The following is a 17,769-nucleotide window of genomic DNA, read 5'->3' on the forward strand; positions in this document are numbered from 1 at the left end:
TATTGGTACACCCATGTTTATAGCAGAATTATTCACAATAGCTAAAACACAGAAGCCACTCAAGGGTCCATGGACGGATAAATGGATAAGCAAAATGTGGTACATAAAATGGAATATTATTCAGACTTAAAAAGGAAAAGTAATCAATATCAAAATTATTAATGAGGTATTCTGCATTCTCTTTTTTGTACTGTCTTTGAAATCCAGTGTGTGTTTTACACCTAAAGTATGTCTCAGTTTGGACTAGCCACATACCAGTAGCTAGAAGCTATTGTGTAAGAGAGTACAAGTCTAGACAATTCATTTTTGAACTCTAATGCAAACAGCCTCTATTTTGACTTTTACATTTACTTGAATATTTGAGCCTCTGCCTACATTCTTCCTTCATTCATTGGTCAGCAAACACTGGTGTGCCCACTATGCACCAAGCATTATGCTAGAAACTAGAAATACAAAAGTGGACATTTTATCCTAAAGCTCAGTCTGTGAGGGTGAGAGACACCCAGAGATGATTATGAAATAATGTAAAAAAATCATGACATAGACACCCTCTATTTTATGAGCACTTGAAAGGAGAAGGAAGTGCCATAAATGTAGTTTTAGAGGTGTCCCTGAGTTGACTTCAAGGACCTGTAATGTTAGCTCTATGAAGAGGATGGGAAAGGGCATTCCAGAGGTGTCAGCTTGAGCAAAGGCCTGAAATGAGAGATAGTGGGGCCCCGGGAACGTCCAAAGAGTGCCTGTTAGGGCAGAGACGAAAGAGAGGAAAGTGTGGAGGCAAGCAAGGCCACTGAAGGGCCTGGTAAGTCATGTTTGGCTTCTAAAATAAAAAAATCTACACTTCGTAAATTTCATAAGAAGTAACTGTCTCTCTACAGGATTGCAGTGGAATGCAAATGACACTGGATTTAAGCTTTTGCTGGTAACCGTCACGCTCCTCTGGACTGGCTGCTCCTTGAGGGCTGGGCCGTCTGCTTTGCTCACCACCCTGTCCCAGGGCCTGCAACGCTGCCTGGCAGAGCGGGAACTATAAGTTTACAGAGCCAGTACCTTCCTTCAGTCCTTTCCCCCAGTCCTCCCCTCCCCCTCAGTATAGCGGGAGAGGGGGAAGAGCGCCAACCCTAGCCTACGTTTCTTAAGTCCTCGGGAGTTCAGAGGCAGGCCTTCACCCTTCTAGGATGTTTCCTCATCTATAAAACGGGCTCACAACTACCCGCCGCTGGACTGTTGCGTAACTCAAATGAATTTACAGAAAGCGCCTCGAAAAATGAAAAGGTGCATCTCGTGGCCATGAGGGCATAAAGTGACACGACCTGTGGAGGTCGAGGCTAGGTTTCCACCCTCCCTGGCCGGTACGGGCATCCTCGGCCAAGCTGCAGGGTGACGGACCCAAGGCGTGGGGCGCCCCGACCCGAACCCCCGGGAGGTAACCGAACGCATGACCGCTTAACGCGCCTCACGAGAAGGCGCCACCTAAGGAGGAGGGGAGGAGGTTGCAGCCGCGCCCCTCAGCGGCGGGGCGACTCCTCAGTCCCCAGGGCCGGGAAACCTGAATCCCGGAGCCGCAGAGCGCCGTAGACCCCACCAGCGCAGGGTCCCCGGCCACCCCCTCCCAGCGTGTCTGAGAGGAGAAGAGGGTGGAGCGGCCTGACTCCCGCAGCCAATAAAAGCAGCAGGTTCCTGGTCCGATCCCCGGCGCGGCTCGCCATTGGTCACCACCCGGGTCTCGGCCCACCGAACCTTTGCGACCCGAGCCAATCGCGAGGCGGCGAGGTGTCCTAGGGCTCGCGGGGAGCGGGCCGCGGGCAGCAGCGAGCGCAGGCCGGCGAAGAGCGGGTGGCGGTGACCAGCGGCGCGAGCCGGCATCCCCTCCCCCGCGCGGTGAGCCGCCGGCTCCACCATGGAGCCCGCCGTGTCGCTGGCAGTGTGCGCTCTGCTCTTCCTGCTCTGGGTCCGCGTGAAGGGGCTGGAGTTCGTGCTCATCCACCAGCGCTGGGTGTTCGTGTGCCTCTTCCTCCTGCCGCTCTCGCTCATCTTCGACATCTACTACTATGTGCGCGCCTGGGTGGTGTTCAAGCTCAGCAGCGCGCCGCGGCTGCACGAGCAGCGCGTGCGGGACATCCAGAAGCAGGTGAGCGGAGCCGGGTGGGGCGGGAGCCAGGCGCGAAGTGGTGCGCGGCGCAGGGGAGCCAGGGCTTCACGGAGGAGGTGGCGTTTGAGTGGGATTTGAACTAAACAAAAATGTAACTGGGGGGAGGGGTGCTTCCGGAGAGGGAACGGAGTAAGCAAAAGAGTAGAACAGAGCATTGCTCCGACATTTATGGAGTGCCTACTATGTGCAGAGTACGTGTGGGGATCTGCAGGGATGTAAAGAATCATAAGAGAGGGTAGGTGAGCCATGCTCAAGTAGCTCTCACCCGGCCCAATCGATTTCAGAGGAGAAGGGGGTCTTCAGGAAGGTTCACCTGGCGCTGGAGACTGGGAAGCAGGGGGAGAGATTGGGGGAAAGCGTGAGCATAGGAGAAGAGAGGCAGAAGGTTGGAAAGTCAGTTTGGAACTAGGTTGGGGAAGGCCCTTCACTTTGGAGTTTACTCCTTAGCAAGAAGGAGCTTTCCGCCTTCTTATAATAGAGGACTAAAGTGAAAAGGTAGCCCCACACCAGGGTGGGGAGCCTCACAGACCCTGCGCCAGGCGCTCACTCTTGACAAGGCAGTGCCCACCCCCCAGTAACTCTATACGTCCTCCCCTGTGTCAGCACCCACAGAACCCCTGCCCCTGCTGCCGCTCACAGCCGCGCCTCCTCCTTCATGGCCACAGCTGGCATGGGCATCAGGCCTGGGCATCAGGCCTGGGCAGTTTCTTGGCTCCCTCTGCTCCTCCTTATGTTCCTCTCTTACTGGCATCAGGTTGCAAAGAGCTTCTGTTTCCTGCTGCCACCCTCGCCACAGGTGTAGCAGCCTCCATGTTCTGTTTGCTGCTGGCTGGGTTCTGCCTCCAAGAGCATGAAGATGGATGCGGAGAGCCATCCCTGTGAGGGATAGACCTTGGGCCAGGTGGGAGCAGGCAACATCTGGAAGCGCTTTACTCAGGCTGCCATGGGTTGCGCTGGTCACAGTCACAGCTCCAGAGCCCAGCCTACCCTCTGTCCCAAATGCACCCTGTTGCCTAGTTCTTTCTATGTGTTCAGATTCTTGATTTACCTGCTTGTCTGCCCCATCAGAGTGTGAGCTCCTTGAAGGCAGAGACTGCTATCTGACTTCCCTCTATCCCATGGGCCCTGGCCCAAAGCAGCACAGTGAGTGCTTAGGAACCTAAGCTAAACCAAAGGGCTCACTAGGGACAGGAAGATGACGGGCCTTGCCAGACTGGCCCGCTGCTGAGGACCTGCCCTGTGCCACACCCCATGCCATTGATGACCATTATTTCTCATCCTCACAGCAACACTTTTTTTTTTTTAAACTTAGGTCTTTTTTTTTTTAACTTTTATTTGCTTTTTTTTTTTTTTTTTTTTTTTTGCGGTACGCCGGCCTCTCACTGTTGTGGCCTCTCCTGTTGCGGAGCACAGGCTCAGCGGCCATGGCTCACGGGCCCAGCCACTCTGCGGCATGTGGGATCTTCCCGGATCGGGGCACGAACCCACGTCCCCTGCATCGGCAGGCGGACTCTCAACCACTGCGCCACCAGGGAAGCCCTGCATTTTTTTGTGTGTGGCATTTATTCCCAAGCCATAAGTTTTTTTGTTGTTGTTTTGTTTTGTTTAATTAATTTTTGGCTGCATTGGGTCTCCGTTGCTGCGCGCAGGCTTTTCTCTAGTTGCGGCGTGCGGGGGCTCTCATTGTGGTGGCTTCTCTTGTTGTGGAGCACGGGCTCTAGGTGCGCGGGCTTCAGTTGTTGTGGCACATGGGCTCAGTAGTTGTGGTGTGTGGGCTCAGTAGTTGTGGCTCATGGGCTCTAAAGCACAGGCTCAGTAGTTGTGGTGCACGGGCTTAGTTGCTCCGCAGCATGTGGGATCTTCCCGGACCAGGGCTCGAACCCATGTACCCTGCGTTGGCAGGTGGATTCTTAACCACTGTGCCACCAGGGAAGTTCCGTAGGCCATAAGTTTTTATTTCTTCAGTTTCTTCTGGAATATATTTTTCTTCCGTGCAACCTCCTCTTCTGGTTTAGTAACAATCTGCTCTTTTTCAGTAAAGATCTTCTCAGTGTGGCAGGGAGAGCTCATGTATGGGTTGATGTGACCATGAGCTCTGTTAAGTCCTGTGCCACATCTTGGGGGCTTTACTCACTTGGATGTGCTCAATGACCAGAGAATCTGCATTTAAGCCCTTAAGTTCAGCATTGCTCTCTGCATTTTTGAGCATGTGCTGTCAAAATTCAGCACTCCTTTTGGGCCACTGACCCCGCGTCCAGCCCCACTGTTCGGCCTGGGCACACCTACTATCCACCATTGTAACAACGGAATGGCACACATTGCTTCTGTAAAGTGATATCCGTCAGATACTTGGTGGCTTTTCGGTTATGCATACCCTTAACGGCCTGGACAGTTTCACCAGTGTTCTTAAAGTGAACACGAAGATTCGAACCTCTTGATTTGCATGATTTTGTGGGGTTTTCTGGGTCAAGTGAATACCGAATCATTTTTAGAGGTCACCTCAGGCAGCTTACCGGAAAAGGACCACCCTGGTAGGTCTTGTACCTGTTCTACAGGTGGGAGATATTGAGGTTCAAACTGTAAGTCATGTTCCCAAGATGATATAGCTAGTAAATGGGTCTGGAACTCAGGACAGCTTGATTTCAGAGCCTGAACTGTGACATTTCTTCTTTCCCAGCCCATTTTATTCCACCCTGGAGGTCTGGTTCCGTTGCCTCACACCTGGAATGTGATAATAGCTACCTGACCAGTTGCCTGTTCCCTGGGCCCTCCCCACCTCTCCTTGGCCTGCCCTTAGTCATAAGGGCAACACTCCACAGGATTGCCTCCCTGCCCGAAATCTTGGTTGGCTCTGGTCAGGATCCAACCCAACCAATGTTTCAGGCTTGATGGTCTCCACATTCACTTCATGCCCCACTGCCCCCCTTCCCATTCCAGGCTGCATGCAGCTGTCCCAATCCATCCTCCACACCTCTGATCTTGTATTAAGTCCTGGGACTGCAGAGTCAGGCAGGGGCAAGGTCTGCCTGGTCATCCCTTTACCCCCTACTCACAGGAATCCCTTCCTCAGTAACACCCCTCTGCACGAACACCTCTGCTTCACGTGGCGCCCTGGCCTCTCCAATCGCAGAACAGTTCTTCCCCACATCGAACTGTTTGCCTGACCAGCTTCAGTCCAGCTTTTTCCAAGGACTCTTGGTTGCAAGTGATAGAAAATCAACTCCAACTGGCTTGAGTAAAAAGGGATTTCGTTGACCCAGGTCTTGAAAATTCCAGGAGTAAAAGTGGCTCAGACATCACCGGATCCAGGATTCGTCTCCAGCTGCCATCCCTTGGCTCTGCTCTCCTCTGAGTTGACTTTACTCACAGGGAGGCTGTCTCCCTGCGGAGGCCCCAGCAATTTCTGGCTTACGTCCAACCAGCCTAGCAAACCCAAGTGAAGTGAGAGGGCCTCTCCCAGGATTGGTCTTAACTGGCTTCACTTGGATCACAGACCCATCCCTGAACCAGTCACTGTGGCCAGGAGGATAGAATCAGACCTCAGTCATGTGCCCACCTCCTGGGGCAGGAGGGGAATCAGCTTCACCTGGACCAAAGGAAGATGGGAGTGTTACAAGCAGATGAAGAGGACATGGGTGGTCGCAGGTCCCAGCAACAGATTTCCACCTCCCTGCCCTTGTCCGCTTCCTCCCATGTTCCTGATGGGCTTGTCATTTCCTGGGCCATTTCTTCTCTGTACTTTGTGCTCTGGTCACTTACAGAAGGGTTTTGCAAAAGTTCTTCCTTCCATTGGCTTGGTGGGCCTCCCCTGCCTGTTCTCTCCCCCTGCTAGTGATGCATGAGTTAACACGCGCAAATGCTTGGAACAGGGCTTGGCACCTAATAAGCCTCAGTAAATGTTAGCTGTTACTCTGTTGACTATTAATTCAAGTCCATTTATCCTTCCAGGCCTAAAGTTAGTTAGTTCTGATGGTCAATCTGGTCTCTGCCCTTCAGTGGTTGTGTGACCTTGGACAAGTTATTTTGCCTCTCATTTTCTTCGTTTGCAAAAGGAGGCAGGTCATCCCAACCACCTGGGGTTGTTGTGAGAATTAAGTGAGACAAGATACAGCAGTGCTTGGTACCATGGTGGCAGCTAGTAAACAGTTATCATTTGTGCGGTTGTTATTACTACCATTACGAAACCTGTCCTGAACTTTGCAGTGAGAATAAATGTTTTCAAAGTGCTTTGATCCTGTTCTCTTGCTCTTTTTTCATTCTGCTTTGTGATGTGGCAGCACTTTGGCTTTTCTGTCGGCCTCACTAGCCAGGGAGAGTCCAGAGGATAGGGCCAGTGGGTGTTTCATCATTCCGCTCCTCCTGGTACCTGGAAGGATTCAGGGCCTCGGTAAATTCCCAGCTCCCTCTCCTGAAAGCAAGGCTGTGAGCTGCCCAGGGGATCTCTGGCAGGCCCAGCTCAGCCTCTTCTCATGTCTGCAGGTGCGGGAATGGAAGGAGCAGGGCAGCAAGACCTTCATGTGTACAGGGCGCCCTGGCTGGCTCACCGTCTCACTGCGGGTTGGGAAGTACAAGAAGACACACAAAAACATCATGATCAACCTGATGGACATTCTGGAGGTGGACACCAAGAAACAGGTGAGAGTGGCATGGTTCCCTGGCTCTGGGAGTGGGTGGGGCACTGCCCCTGGTGCAAATGACTCACGGGGAGATGATTTTAGCCAAAGCCGTCTCAGAGTGGACAGGACCAAGGCCCTTGGTCATCACAGAAGGCTCTGCCCACCATTGCCATCCTTAGAGCCTCACAGCTTTGGAAGAGAATGGTCATAGCCCCATCTCACAGGTGGGCAAAATGAGAGCTCAGGGGGATTCTTTGATTATCTGCAGTTCTACAGGAAGACAGGGATGGGGAAATCATGGGCAAAAATAAGAGACAAAAATGAACCTATTTACCTCTTCCCAGTAAGGAAGCATGCTGGTAAAAATTGGGCTGTGGAGGTGGCTCAGAGGGTGGGCCTCATTCCAAGCTTTCTGGGGACCCACTTGTTAATAGCGTTAGATGTGTGCATACTCTTTGGCCTATCTAGTATTTCTACTTCTTGAAACCGGGCTCAAGGAAAAGGGAAATAAACTTAAAAACAACTCAGAGAGAGAGATTGTATCACGGCTTTGTTTTTAATCAAAGACAACACAATATCGAATAGTAGTGAGTTGTTAAATATGGTATATCCACGTCATGGCATTTTGTTGTGACACCTTGGCCAAGTTGCTTAATTTCCCTGTGCCTTTTTTTCCTTAACAGCTTTCTTGACATATACTTGACGTACAATAAACTGCACGTAAAATGTACAATTGATAATAAATTTTGACATATGTATGCACCTGTGAAACCATTACCACAATCAAGACAATGAACCATCACCCCAAAAGTTTCTTCATGCCACTTTGTAATCCCTTCCTCAGGTTCCTCCCTGCCTCTTTTCCCCACATCCCTAAGCAAATAATGACCTGCTTTTCATCACTATAGATGGGTTTGTATTTAGAGTTTTATATAAATAGAATCATGCATTATGTACTCTCTTTTATTTTGTCTGGCTTCTTTCACTCAGTGTAATTATTCTGAGATTCATCCATGTTGAAGCATGTATCAGAAGTACATTCTGGTTTTATATATATATTTTTATATATATATATATATATATATATATATATATATCACAGTTTGTTTATTCTTTCACTTATTGATGGATGTTTGGGTTGTTTCCAGTTTGGGGCTGTTACAAGTAAAGTGGCAAGGAGCATTTGTATATAGTCATGGGGTGGACATATGCTCTTGTTTCTTTTGGGTAAATACCCGGCAGTGGAATAGCTGGGTCATATGGTAGGTGTATGGTTAACTTTTTAAAAACTGCCAAAGTATTTTCCGAGGTAGCTGTAGCATTTACGTTCCCGCAAGTATTCCAGTTGTTCCATATCATCGTAAACTTGGTATGGTTAGTCTTAATTTTAGCCATTCAGTTGGTGTATAGTAGGTATCTCAGTGTGGTTTTAACTTGCATTTTCCTAATGACTAATGAATGATATTGGGCATCTTTTCATGTGCATATTTGCCCTTTGTATATCTTTGGTGAAGTGCTTGTTCGAGTCTTTTGCTAAAAGTTTTTAATTGGGTTGTTTGTTTTCTTACTAGAAACAAGACCTTCATCATATATACAATTTGTAAATATTTTCTCCCGGGCTTTGGCTTGTCTTTTGAAAACCAGAAATTTTTAATTTTGATGAAGTCGGATTTAGTAATTTCTTTTATAGCTTGTGCTTTTGACATTTTATGTAAGAAATCTTGCCCTACTCCATGTCACAAAGGCTTTCTCTTCTGTTTTCTTCCAGCAGTATTATATTTTTTAGGGTTTACATTTAGAACTACGATCCATTTTGAGTTAATTTTTGCATATGATGTGAGATATGGGTCCCAAAAAATTTTTTTTGCACGTGGATTTCCAATTGTCCCAGCCTGTTTTGTTGAAAACACAATCCTTTCTCCACTGAATTGCCTTTGCACCTTTGTTGAAATCAGTTGTCCATATACACAGGTCTGTTTCTGGACTCTGCTGTTCTATTGATCTGTTCACCCATCTGTATGCCAAGAACACACTGTCTTGATTACTATAGCTTTATAATAATAAGTCCAAAAGAATGAGCTGGGAAGTATTCCTTCCTTTTCACTCTTCTGAAGGAGTTTGTATAGAATTTGTATTATTTCTTTAATAATTAGTGGAATTAACCAGTGAAGCCATCTGGGCCTGGAGTTCTGTTTGTGAGCAAGTTTTTATCTGCAAGTTAATTTTTTTTAATAGATACAGGGCTCCTCAGTTTATTTGTTTCTCCTCAGTGAACTTTGGCAATTTGTGTCTCTAAAGGTATTTGTCCATTTCACTAAGTTGTATAATTGATTGACATAAAGTTATTCATAGTATTCCCTTACTGTCCTGTGAACATCTGTAGAATCTGTAGTGATGTCATATCTTTCATTCCTGATTCTGGTCATTTTGTGTCTGCTTTCTTTTCTTCCTGAGCAGTCTGGCTAGAGGTTAATCAGTTTTACTGATCTCAGAGAACTAGCTTTTGGTTTCATTGATCTCTCTTTTTGTTTGTTTGTTTTCTATTCCATTGACTTCTGTTTGATTTTTGTTAATTTCTTTCTTTGCTGACTTTGGGTTTAATTTTACTCTTCTTTGTCTAGTTTTTTAAGGTGACAGCAGAGGCCATTGACTTAGACCTTTCTTTTTTTTTTTAATATAGATGTTTAGTGCTATAAATTTCCACCTAAGCACGGTTTTAGAGCCATCCGCAAATCTGGTATCTTACCTTTTCATTTTCATTCAGTTCAGACTACTTTCTGGTTTCCTTTTTGATACCTGCTTTGACCCAGAGGTCTTTTAGAAGTATGTTATTTAGTTTCCAAATATTTGGGATTTTCCAGAGATCTTTCTGTTATTGATTTCTAATTTAATTTAGTTGTTGTCAGAAAACATACTTTATATGATTAGAATGCTTTTCAACTTATTGAGACATACTTTATGGCCCAGAATACGGTCTACTTCGTAAGTGTTCCTTGTGCCTTTAAAAAAAAAAAATGGGTATTCTGCTGTTTTGGGGTGATGTGTACTGGGCCAATTAGGTCAAATTGGTTGATAGTGTTGTTCAAGTCTTCTATATCCTTATGAATTTTCTCTTTACTTATTCCATCAATTCTTGAAAGGGGGATATTGAAATCTGCCTGTGATTGTAGATTTGTTTATATCTCTTGCACTTCTTTCAGTGTTTGCTTCATGTAATTTGAAGCTCTGTTATTAGGTATATAAATGTTTCGGATTTTTATGTCCTGTTGATTAATTGATCTCTTTTTTATAAACAAATTTATTTATTTTTGGCTGCATTGGGTCTTCATTGCTGCGCGTGGGTTTTCTCTAGTTGCGGTGAGCAGAGGCTACTCTTTGTTGTGGTGTGTGGGCTTCTCATTGTGGTGGCTTCTCTTGTTGCGGAGCACAGGCTCTAGGCATGCGGGCTTCAGTAGTTGTGGCATGCAACCTCTAGAGCGCAGGCTCAGTAGTTGTGGCACACAGGCTTAGTTGCTCTGCAGCATGTGGGATCTTCCTGGACCAGGGCTCGAACCCATGTCCCCTGCATTAGCAGGCGGATTCTTAACCACTGTGCCACCAGGGAAGCCCAATTGATCTCTTTATCATTGTGAAATGACCTTTTTTAAAAATTTATTTTATTGAAGTATAGTTGATTTACAATGTTGTGTTAATTTCTGCTGTACAGCAAAGTGATTCAGTTATACATATATATATTCTTTTTCATATTCTTTTCCATTATGGTTTATCACAGGATATTGACTATAGTTCCCTGTGCTATACAGTAGGACTTCTTGTTTATCCATCCTATGTATAATAGTTTGCATCTGCTAATCCCAAACTCCCAATCTTTCCCTCCCCCACCCCACCTCCCCCTTGGCAACCACAAGTCTGTTCTTTATGTTTGTGAATCTGTTTGTTTCGTAGACATGTTCATTTGTGTCGTAGTTTAGATTCCACATATAAGTGATATCATGTGGTATTTGTCTTTCTCTCTCTGACTTACTTCACTTAGTATGATAATCTCTAGGTCCATCCATGTTGCTGTAAATGGCATTATTTCATTCTTTTTTATGGCTGAGTAATATTCCAATGTATATATATATCACATCTTCTTTATCCATTCATCGTCAGTGGACATTTAGGTTGTTTCTATGTCTTGACTATTGTAAATAGTGCTATGAACATAGGGGTGCATGTATCTGTGAAATGACCTTTTCTATTACTAGTTATATTCTTTGCCCAGAAATCTACTTTGTCTGATATTAATGAAGCCACTCCAGCATTTTTTGACTAAGTGGTGACATGGTGTATCTTTTTCCATCATTTTCCTTTTTTTTTTTTTTTTTTTTGTCGTACGCGGGCCTCTCACTGTTGTGGCCTCTCCCGTTGTGGAGCACAGGCTCCGGACGCGCAGGCTCAGAGGCCATGGCTCACGGGCCCAGCCGCTCCGCGGCATGGGGGATCTTCCCGGACCGGGGCATGAACCCGTATCCCCTGCATCGGCAGGCGGACTCTCAACCACTGTGCCACCAGGGGAGCCCCATCATTTTCCTTTTAATCTATTTGTATCTTTATAGTTAAAGTGTTTCTTGTAGGCAGCATATAATTAGGTCTTGCTTTTTTATCCAATCTGACAATTTCTGCCTTTTAATTCAGATTTAAGACCATTTACATTTAATGTTATTATTGACACGGTTTGGTTTAAATTTGTTGCCTTGCTCTTTGTTTTCTATCTGTCTCATTTGTTCTTTGTTCCTTTTTTCTTTTTTTCTGTCTGCTTTTGGATTACTGAATAATTTTTATAATTTATGTTGACTTACTAGCTATAAGCCTTTGTTTTGTTTTTTTAGCAGTTGTTTTAGGATTTATGGTATATACTTTCCTTGTCACACTCTACCTTCAAGTGATGGTATCCCATTTCATGTACAGTATAAGAATCTTAGAATAATATGCTTCCATTTCTCTTCTTTCCACCTTTGTGCTGTTGCTGTCCTCCTTTTACTTTTATACATGTTATAAACCCCACACTACATTATTGTTGTTATTAATAGTTATCTTTTAAAGAAATTTAAATAATAAGAAAAATCTTATATACTTACCCATATAGTTACCATTTCTTCATTCCATTTTGTAGATTTGTATTTCCATCTGTTTCATTTTCCTTCTGCCTGAAGAACCTCCTTTGACATTTCTTAAATGGTGATTTTGCTGGTGATGAATCTTTCAGCTGTTGTATGTCTGAAATAATTTATTTTGTCTTCATTTCTTTTCCAACTTGTGTTGTGGTAAGATACACATAACAATTGCCATCTTAACCACTTTTAAGTGTGCAGTTCAGTGGTATTAAATATATGCACCTTGTCATTCAGCCGTCACCACCACCCATCCCCATGACTCTTTTCTTCTTGTAAAACTGAAACTCTATATCCATTAAACAATAACTCCCCATTCTCCCCTCCCCCCTGACCCTGGCAACCATATTCTACTATCTGTTTCTATGATTTTAACCACTCTAAGTAACTCATGTAAATGGAATCATACAGTATTTGTCCTTTTGTGACTGGCTTATTTGACTTAGCATAATGTCTTCAAGGTTTATCCATGTTGTAGCATATTGCAGAATTTTCTTCCTTTTTAAGGCTGAATAAGATTCCATTGTATGTACATACCACATTTTGCTTATCCACTCATTCATCCATGGACACTTGGGCTGCTTCTATGTTTTAGCTATTGTGAATAATGCTGCTATGAACATGGGTGTACACATAGCATTTCAAGACGCTGCTTTCAATTCTTTTGGGTATATACCCAGAAGTGGAATTGCTGGATCACATGGTAGTTTTAATTTTTTGAGGAACAGCCATACTGTTTTGCATAGTGGCTGCACCATTTTAACATCCCCACCAACAGTGCATGAGGGTTTTAATTTTTCCAAATCCTCACCAACACTTGTTATTTTCTGGTTTTGTTTTGTTTTTAATAATAGCCGTCCTAATGGGTATGAGGTTGCCTTCATTTTTGAAAGATATTTTCAGTGGGCATGGGACTCCAGGTTGACAGTTTTTTCCTTCAGTACTTTAAAGATGCTCCAGTGTCTTTTTTTTTTAAATAAATTTATTTATTTATTTTATTTTTGGCTGCGTTGAGTCTTTGTTGCTGCGTGCGGGCTTTCTCTAGTTGCGAGCAGGGGCTACTCTTCGTTGCAGTACGAGGGCTTCTCGTTGTGGTGGCTTCTCTTGTTGCGGAGCACGGGCTCTAGGTGTGTGGGCTTCAGTAGTTGTGGTACACAGGCTCAGTAGTTGTGGCTCCTGGGCTCTAGAGTGCAGCCTCAGTAGTTGTGGTGCACGGGCTTAGTTGCTCTGTGGCATGTGGGATCTTCCCGGGCCAGGGCGTGAACCCGTGTCCCCTGCATTGCCAGGCAGATTCTCAACCACTGTGCCACCAGGGAAGCCCTCCAGTGTCTTCTTGCTTGCGTTATTTCTAACAAGAAATCTCTCATCCTTATCTTTGTTCCTCTGTATGTAACTTATCTTTTTCCGCTGGCTGCTTTTAAGATTTTATCTTTATAACTAGTTTTGAGCAATTATTACAATGTGCTGTGGTATAGTTTTCTTCATAATTCTTGTGCTCTGGAGTCATATAATTTTTCATCAAGTTTGAAATTTTGGGGGTCATTTTTTCTCCAAATATTTTTCTTTCCCTTCCTCTCTCTCCTTTGAGGACTGCTATTACACATATGTTGGGCCACTTGAAGTAGTTCCACAGCTCAGCTCACTGATATGCTGTTCATTAAAGGTTTTTTTCCTCCATGTGTTTCATCTTGGATAGTTTCTATTGCTGTGTATTTAAATTCATCACTCTTCTTCTGCAGTGTCTAATTTGCTGTCAGTTCCAACCAGTGTATTTTTCATCTCTAACATTGTGGTTTTCATTTCTAGAAATTTGCTTTGGATCCTTTTACTGCCTTTTAAATGTCTGTACTTAACGTTCTGAACGTAGGGAATACAGTATCAATAATTATTTTAATGTCCTTGTTTGCTGATTTTAATATCTATGTCAATACTGGGTCTGTTTTATCAAAACACATTGATTGATTATTCTCCTCATTATGGGTTGAATCTTCCCGCCTCTTTGCATGCCTGGTGAACTTTGATTGGATTCTAGGCATCATGAATTTTACCTTGTGTGGGGTGCTGGATATTTTTGTACCCCTGTAGACCTTAGTGAGCTTCGTTCTGAGATAGAGCCGAGTTACTGAGAAACAGTTTGATCCTGTTTGGTGTTGATTTTTCAGGTGGGGCTGGAGCAGCATGTAATCTAGGGGCAATTATTCCCCGCTGCTCAGGCAAGGAGTCATGAAGTTTTCCAGTCTGGCTTGTGGGAACAGATACTATTTCCTGCCCTGTGTGAGCCCCTGGCACTGTTACCTGCCAGGCTCTTCCCCTGGCCTCAGCCTCTGGTAATTTTGTCCTGTGTATGCACCCATCAGTCCTCAGTTGAATACTCAACGGGCAGTCTTCGCTGTACTTCAGAGTTTTCTCTCTGCAGTTCTCTCCTCTCCAGGACTCTGTCCTGCAGACTCTATTCACCTTGGTCTTCTAGGGCCCTCGACTCAGAGTGCACTGGGCTCTCCCTTCCTGCACCGCCTAACTCCAGGCAGTTAGCTGGGGCCTTCATAGAGCTCACCCTGGTTTGTTTCCTGTCAGCAATCATTAACTTCCCTGCCTGATGTTTACTGTTTTGAAAACTCCTGTTTCATACATTTTGTCCTTTTTTTCTCCAGGCAGCAGGTTAAACTGGTTCTTTTCGCTCCATCTTGACTGAAAGCAGAAGTCCTCCTGATGGCGTATTCGTGTGTCCATTAAAAATCATGTTTTTTTTTAAGCACAAACTTTTTTTTTTTTATATGTGTAACATAGGCAAAATTATTTAAGTCAATAAATTTTTAAGGATTTCCTTCTACTGCCGGTCACCTCAGTTCTTCCAGTGTTTGGGTCATAATCTTCAAGATAGCCCTTTCAAAAAGAATTTTTGCTCAATACACAGTTGTCTTGTCAGTCAGTCCACAATTCTTTTAGTTGGGCTTCTTTGATCTACAGTGGAATATGGACACACTACAAAATTCCCCACCTGTAATCTTTGGGATCCAATTTCCCCAAGCAGTTTACTTTAGGACCATGTTTAGGGTCAGAGGGGATGAATCTTCCTGGTTCTGAATTTTACACACCCTAGAAAAAGAGAAGCATTAGTTCCTATTGAAGATTATGTCAAATTGAACAGTTTGAGAAACTATAGGAATACTGTATCGGTAGAAATACCAGGTCTAACATGCACAAAGCCAAGAAAACCAATGATGCCAGATACTGAATTAATATTGCCCTGTCCTTTGAACAAAAATCATGTTTTCCAGGAGCATTTAATGACAAGGGATCATGTCACAGTATAGCATTAAATTTTTTTTAAAAAGTCTGTGTTATGTGTGTTTGCATTTGTGGGCATGTGTGTGTGTTGTATCAAAACATAAAAATAGTAATATAGATATGCATGGGAAAAGACTGAAAGGAGATATACTCCAGTATTAACATTGATAACTTCGAAGAACTAGGATTAATGATTTTTATCTTCTTCGTATATGCTGTTTCTTCCAAATAAATGAGTATTTCTTCTTCTACAAGAAAAATAAACTAAGTATTAAATATAAAGGTATTTGAAAGAACAAGATTGAACACTACCTAACCCAGCACCAGAAAGCCCATTCACTGTAACTAAAGGTGGCGGAATGCTCTGGAAAGAGGCTCTAAAGCCCATCTAGGAATCCCCATATTGATTGTTTGGGAAGGTCTGGGATAACACCTTCTGCAGACAGAAGCCCCCATTAGGCCTGGCAGCCTCCTTGTGACCCAGGGTCTCTCTTCTGTGTCAGCAGATTGTCCGCGTGGAGCCCTTGGTGACCATGGGTCAGGTGACTGCCCTGCTGACCTCCATTGGCTGGACTCTGCCTGTGTTGCCCGAGTTGGATGACCTCACAGTGGGTGAGAACTCAGACCTAGCATCAGAGCTGAGGAACCTCGGCCCACCTTCCATCAGGTCCAGGAGTCACCACTGTCCCATCTGTGACGGATGTCACCCTGTCTGCTTGTCCAGCACCAAAGACAGGGCACTCACTGCCTGTCAGTCCATGTCTGAACAGCTTACGTTATCAGAATGCACTTTTCAATCGCTGTTTGGAACCTGCTTCCCTGTGACTTGCATCCATTGCTCCAGTTCTGCCCTGTGGAACACAAAGAATAAGTCTAGTCTCTCCTTCCATAGGATTCAAGGTCCCAGAGCCTTTTCTTCTCCAGGGGAAACACCTTCAGGTCCTTTAACTGTTCCCAAGGGACACGGCTTCCCCCACCCAACCAACCCTCCTTTCATCAATGTCCCTGTTGAAATGAATGCACAGGTTTCTAGGTTGTGTCTGGCCAGAGGTGATGGCGTGAGCGCCCTTGACGGGGTCTCCCACCTCTAAGCAAGCCCTCATGCCCACATCTTAGGCCCTCCTTCTCTCTCCTGCTCTCTACATCCATAGAGATGGGAAATCTCCCCTAAGATCTGCCAGCCCTGTCATGCCTCCTTCATGCTCTGAGTTTCCCCAGCTCCAGCAAGGTGTCCTTTTCCCAGCTCTCCCCGACCCCCTTCCAGCTCTGCCTGGCTAATGCACATGTCTCTGCAGGGGGATTGATCATGGGCACAGGCATCGAGTCTTCATCCCACAAGTATGGCCTGTTCCAGCACATCTGCACTGCCTACGAGCTGGTCCTGGCTGATGGCAGCTTTGTGCGATGCACACCGGTGAGTTCAGAGATGGGGGATGCCCCCACCAGCCTGCTCTGGGCATTAAGGACCCCTGGGAGGTGGCTCCCCTGGGGGTGCTTCGTTTCAAATACAACTGTCCAGTCTGGGTCTGTATCCATAATTATAACAGAGATTTATGTAGCCCCTGATATGTGTTCAGATACTGTTGTAAATGCCTCGTGTATATTAAGGCATTTAATTGTTAAACAACTTTATGAGGTGGGTACTATTATTAGACACATTTTACAGATAGGAAACTAAAGCACAGAGAGGTTAATAAACTTGCCCAAGGTCACACAGCTAGTAAATCCCACACAGCTGGGATTCAAACCCAGCTTATCGGGCTCCCAAGTCAATGCCCTTAGCAATTCATGTCACCATACTGTCTTGAAGTCAGGCCCAAGCATCAACATTCTATGCCAGTGGTGAGGTGTAACCAACAGTAATAAGAGGGGCTGTTTTGGAGATATAAAAGGCAATTCCCCAGCCCAAAGTAGGATGCAAACAGTTACGGAGCAGGACAGATTGAAAGTTTAAATAAACTCAGATCTCACTGAGCATATCTAAGGAGCCCCTGGGATGGGAGGAACAGTGTGACCCTTTAGAAGTGAATGTTTCTGAGAGCCACCAGAGTTGTTGGCCTCACAGAGTCCAGGGCAGGACTCCAGCCTTGAGAGCTCTGGTCTGGACGAGATAGACCTCTTTCAGGATTCACACCAGTTCAGCACGTTTCCTGAAACGCTCGCTGGGCCCTGCCTTCTAACCTGTTTATTATGAGCAGAGAAGGGAGACAGGCATTCATGAATCACTTCCCTTCTCTGAGGCCCAGTTTCCTCATCTGGCAAATGCGTTGTCAGGAGGAGAACATAGATGCCGTATGTTAAGCTCCTAGCACAGAGCCGGGTGTACGGCGGACACCTGGTCATTACTGCTATGAGCTGACAGCGCGATCAGGTGGTGGCCCAGACGGGCATCGGGAGGCCCATGGCTGCTGTTGCAGAGACTTCTGCCAGCCTGCTGCAGAGCTCCCCTGCTCCAGCATGGCCCTCACCCCACCACCTCGCCGCACCCACCACACCAGCACCAAGGGCGTTCAGCGTGGGCAGAGACCACACAGGACTGTCCTCTCCATAAAGCCTGGAC

The 17,769-nt window shown here is 45.5% G+C and overlaps 1 protein-coding gene, 1 non-coding gene and 1 pseudogene across 3 annotated transcripts in view; 1 reads left to right on the forward strand and 2 right to left on the reverse strand.

Moving 5' to 3' along the window:
• The first annotated feature begins 1,800 nt into the window (after window positions 1-1,800).
• DHCR24 (24-dehydrocholesterol reductase) overlaps window positions 1,801-17,769 on the forward strand; it is a 34,946-nt gene continuing 18,977 nt past the window's right edge. Inside the window, exons 1-4 of one of the 2 annotated variants that reach the window (XM_029228985.1) lie at window positions 1,801-2,131; window positions 6,632-6,787; window positions 15,716-15,821; window positions 16,505-16,623. In XM_029228985.1, the coding sequence (XP_029084818.1) occupies window positions 1,901-2,131; window positions 6,632-6,787; window positions 15,716-15,821; window positions 16,505-16,623 (612 nt within the window). In that variant the 5' untranslated portion in view covers window positions 1,801-1,900. Of the gene's footprint in view, window positions 2,132-6,631; window positions 6,788-15,712; window positions 15,822-16,504; window positions 16,624-17,769 lie in introns of both variants that reach the window. The other variant, XM_029228984.1, reaches the window with a different exon arrangement.
• On the reverse strand, window positions 4,106-4,638 carry LOC114898859 (annotated as a pseudogene).
• LOC114900147 lies at window positions 15,088-15,214 on the reverse strand. The gene has a single exon (XR_003794764.1). It is a non-coding gene; the product is annotated as a small nucleolar RNA SNORA8 (small nucleolar RNA).

The sequence above is a fragment of the Monodon monoceros genome, unplaced genomic scaffold (genome assembly GCF_005190385.1).
Source record: "Monodon monoceros isolate NGI ecotype Baffin Bay Population unplaced genomic scaffold, NGI_Narwhal_1 Super_Scaffold_18, whole genome shotgun sequence".
NCBI classification, from domain to species: domain Eukaryota; kingdom Metazoa; phylum Chordata; class Mammalia; order Artiodactyla; family Monodontidae; genus Monodon; species Monodon monoceros.